Source organism: Monopterus albus, unplaced genomic scaffold, assembly GCF_001952655.1.
Source record: "Monopterus albus unplaced genomic scaffold, M_albus_1.0 scaffold648.1, whole genome shotgun sequence".
NCBI lineage: Eukaryota > Metazoa > Chordata > Actinopteri > Synbranchiformes > Synbranchidae > Monopterus > Monopterus albus.
In genome coordinates this window covers 7874-12723 of record NW_018128528.1, presented here as the reverse complement: position 1 = coordinate 12723, position 4850 = coordinate 7874, and the positions used below count along the sequence as shown (strand labels likewise).

Here is a 4850-nt window from a genome sequence, read left to right as displayed (position 1 = left end):
CATGATTCTGAAGCCTACTAAGCCAGACTGAGACAATTTCAAGGCTGAGGAAACCTTTGCAGGTGTTTTGCATTAATTAGCTGACTAGATTGGGACACAAGGAGCCTACAATGTTGAATTCTGTCATGATATTCTAATTTTGTGAAATACTGGATTTGGGTTTTTTTTTGTCTTTAATCCATAATCATCAAAATTGAAACAAATAAAGGCTTGAAATATTTCACTTTGTGTGTAGTGAACTAATATAACATACAAGTTTCACTTTTTGAAACAAATTATTGAAATAAATGTACTTTCCCTCGATATTCTAATTTTTTGGCACATACCTGTACCATACACACCTACTGCGTGTTCTCAAACTCTCACTCTTTGTTTTTACTTAGCGAGCTACGCCTCTCATACACCCTGGGAAACAGTGGACCAGTCAACCCAGTGTGCCCAGCTGCCCCGAGATCAGCGGAAGAGACCAGCTCTGTTGTCTTGTTTGTTTGTTTTTTTTTTTCAGCGACACATTAAAGACGTTTTTCCTTGTCTATCCTGGGTTCGAGTCTGCATCATTACTGGGTCCAAAACCACTCAACACACGCTTTACCGTAACATAATGTAAATAAAAAAGATTTAAAGCTAAACTAACTTCTGTTTGTGCTTGTTGAGTCTTTGAATTATATAGAATGAATAATTTTTTTCTACATTAAGAAATCCAGAAATCACTCCTCTGACCTGAGGCAGATTCAGGCTGTAAATTAGAGGTTTGATGATGAGAGGAATGACAAGAAACTCCAGAGATAAAATAAATGAATTTTTCTCATCAGTCTTATGCCCAGTTCCGATTACATGATTTAAGCCTGATAATATGAAGGATGCAGGGCAACAGAACCGACAAATGGCATCAGACATGACGATTGTTTTATCTCGTATAGTATGTCATGACAACTGTGTCTGGGATGCCTCACAGTGTGCCAACACAAAGTCTGCCATGTCAGAATTTTTTTCATCATCAGCAATGATGTGGGCTGATGCTGACCAACAGGAGCACAGATGGTTCTTCTGTCCAGAACATTTTTGGTATATTGGACTGAACCATATTCATTAACTATCAGAGTGATACAGCCAATGTTAACATAGTGACTTTGACAGTCAGCCTTGTGAAGTAGCTACCCTATCAGGGCTAGCTAGCTAGTTTTCAGTTTCATTACCGACTTGAAACACTTATTTTTAACTGCTACCTCAAGTTCTCTGTGAAGGAGAGACAACACAAGCTGCTGTGCTCTTAATGCGACTTAACAGGTTCATGGTTGCCCCCCAACTCTTTATGCTTTCACGAACACAAGCAGCCAGTATCACACACAGTCTTTTCCTGGTCCCTAGTACCTGTGTCAGGCTGTGATCTTTCCAGTATCAACATACACTAATTAATGTAATTAATCTGGCATAGTGACCATCATACCAGACAAAAAAATGTGTAGTCTGAATCAGGCATCATCAAAAAATTTAGTGGCATCTCTGAATATTTAATGTAAAATTATTCCCAACAGTCACTATGTGGGGCAGGCAGGTCTATAAGGCTTTTTCTCTGAATTCAGTTGATCTTTTCCTGCAGACAAGCAGAATGCACATGTAGGTTTACAGGATGAAGAACATGGGGATAAAGATCAATTTCAGAACAAACTACAACAAAATGACCTGCTACACTGATCACAGTTATGTCCTCACACAGGAGAGCTGAGCTACAGATCAGCTAGTGCCGTAAATCCTGTGCAGTTGATTTCCACACAAAGGCAAAATGTTGGCCTGACAGAAAAGGTAGCTAAAAATATATGCAGAGCACAACATGACAAAAATCAAATAAAGTAGCACCATGGCGGCTGTGGCTCAGGAGGTAGAGTGGGTTGTTCCCTAACTGGAAGGTTAGGGGTCCGACCCCTGGCTTCTCCAGTCCATGTGTTGAAGTGTCCTTGAGCAAGACACTGAACCCTACTTGCTCCTGGTGATGACACCGGTGTGTGAATAGATGAGTGTTTGTGTGAGTGAATGGGAAATAGTGTAAAGCTCTTTGAGTGCACAACAGTGCATAAAAAAATGCTATATGAGACCTTTAATGCCCTAAATGTCATTTCACTGTGATAGTGTAAAGGCTGGCAAATAACAAATCTATCACAGACCACGACAGTGAGGAGAGTCAACTCTTGTCCTATATCAGTGTAAATAACATTCATCTCAGCGAAACTACTCTGGTTCTCTCTTGTACTTGTAGAAAAGCTGCTTTACTACAGAATAAAATGACCTTACAACCAGCTCTATACTGGTCAGAGAAATAGCTCTCAATGCACATACTCCAACTTCCTGCTTGAAGGACTCCACAGCAACAAAGGGCAGGAGTCAGACAAGGCCAGTGAAAGGTTGTGACTCCTACCAAACACACAAGGAGTAGTAGAGATGACTATTTAGTTCTGATTACTCTCTTAACTGGCAAGAAAAGAATGGAAATCTGATGAAGAATTGAGGATTCAGGAGGTTTGTTGATTTTACTTCTGTTACAGGTCCTGCACAGATTTCCTGTGTTCCAGTCATTTTATGGTAATTCTAATTAAACAAAACTATTTAGAAATATGCAACATGTGCAAAGTTGGAAGTAAATAAAGAAATCATCTTGTTGTCAGGTCCCAACACCCTGAGGACTCAAATGCATGACACACATCCAGGTGTAGAGGTTTAGGATGTTTTATTGGAAGGTGCACATGAGAAAACAGCAAACAAAAAGTGCATGGCACCCCAGGCAGAAAAGCACTTTTAACAGCTGGAGGTAAAAATGAACAGACTTTTGTTGCTGGTAGAATAATAAATTGAACATTTGTGTTATAATATTTGCCACTAATGCACAGTCTTAATGGTTTTAAATGGTCTGTGTGATTACTGAGTCCTGAGGCCCTGTCTTGTTTGGTAAAAACAGCCACTGCTGGAAGCCAAGCTGTCAAGAGAGTTGACACTGAAACATACAGTGAATACACTGTAAACCAAAGCTGGAAAACAAAGAGAGAATCCACCAAAACAAGTAACACCAGCCTACATTCTGTTTTAAGTGTTTCTCTAAGGGCATTTGATGTTGGTTTGAAAATGCCGATTTTGTTTAAATGTTAATACAAAAATATCTAAATTGAACTTGAAGCAAAAGTAACATCAAAAATGACTATAAGGTTTTGAACACAAGAAGTATCTTTATCATCTCAATAGACATTTAAGATGCCCAATAACCCAAATGCAAAACCAAGTTTGTTCAAGATGAAAATACCCATTAATCCACAACTTCTACTGTTGTTATTCAGACAAAAAAGCAGCATATAACCTGATTTATTGTTTGTACTGACCACAGGGTGACACATGGAGAGACAGAAGATCATATTCAGTGGAATTCGAGTTTGACTGCAAATTATAAATGACATATGAGTCCCATGAGCTGTGAGTTGGACCAGGCATATAAAGACTGAACAATTCTTAATAATAATTAATGTAATGCAGGGGGATCTATTATTTCAAGGCAGCATCTATTTTCTATACACAAATTGCACAGATGAATTACACTCATTCTTGAAGAACACAATGTGAATAATAGAATTAAAGCTTCATTTATCTTATTTCTGTGGTTGTGTGGTTTTTGACTTATCTAGAATGAACATTTTTTTTCTTATCCTTAAAAATCCAAAAATCACTGTTCTGATCTGAGGCAGGTTCAGGCCATAAATTAGAGGGTTCATGATGGGAGGAATGATCAGAAACTCCAGAGATAAAAAAACAATTACAAATGGCTTGACTCCCTCAATATTATAAAGACTCAGTGAAATCTCAGAGAAAATCGAGATGCAAAAGTTCACAAAGGTCACTATGTGGGGCAAGAAGGTCTGTAAAGCCTTTCCTCTGAATTCAGATGAACTTCTCCGGCAGACAAGTATAATGCACAGGTACGTATACAGGACAAAAAACAGAGGGATGAAGATCGATATCACAGCAACAAACTGACCTGCTACACTGATCACACTTGTGTCCTCACATGAGAGCTTAACTATAGACCAGCTGGTGCAAAAGATCTTGTGCAGTTTGTTTCCACACAAAGGCAAAGTGATGGCCTGATAGAAAAAGTAGCCTAAAAGACACATAGTGTACAGCACAGCAAGGAACAAAAGCAGCAGCACTGTCCTAAATGTCATTTTACCGTGATAGTGTAAAGGCTGGCAAATGGCAACAAACCTGTCATAGGCCATAACAGTGAGGACAGATACCTCATGAATTTTGTAAGTCTGAATAACATACATCTCAATGAAACAAAGCGGACGTGAGATGAAATGAGTGTCGGACAGAAGGTCCATCAGGAACCTGGGGAAGAAGCCGGTCGAGCCGTACAGAGAGTTTAAACACAGAGAGCAGATGAAAACATACATGGGCTGATGCAGAGAGGTCTCCAGGCAGACTGACAGAACAATGACAAGATTAGCAGAGATTATAGTCATGTAGATCAACAGAGAGAGGCTGAAGAAAAGATATCTGAGGGGCCCATAGTCTGCAAACACAGTGAACTGGAAATAGGAGGGAGTCAGGCTGATGTTGCTCTTCATGTTTGCACAACAGCAGCACAGCTGCAAAAGGACGAGTCAGAGCAATGGAGGGAGAAGAGTTAAAGGTTGAATACAACAGCAGAGAGAATGACTGTAGTCTAAAATGTTATTAGTTAAATATCTTTTTCAATATTTACAAGATAAACCTCTATCAATGTACATATTTATCTAACTTCAATATAACTGGCACATTTCATGTAATTCATAAAGATGTGTTAAAGCTATGCACAGTTGGAAAAAGTG

General features: G+C 39.0%; 1 protein-coding gene across 1 annotated transcript; it reads right to left on the bottom strand.

Annotated features, from left to right (window-relative positions):
- Positions 1-3683: 3683 nt before the first annotated feature.
- Positions 3684-4607, bottom strand: LOC109953381 (olfactory receptor 6K3-like; the record flags this gene model as incomplete). Its single annotated transcript, XM_020588854.1, has 1 exon — positions 3684-4607. A coding segment is annotated over exon 1 (924 nt), but the record flags the coding sequence as incomplete, so codon positions are not given.
- Between the last annotated feature and the right edge of the window lie 243 nt (positions 4608-4850).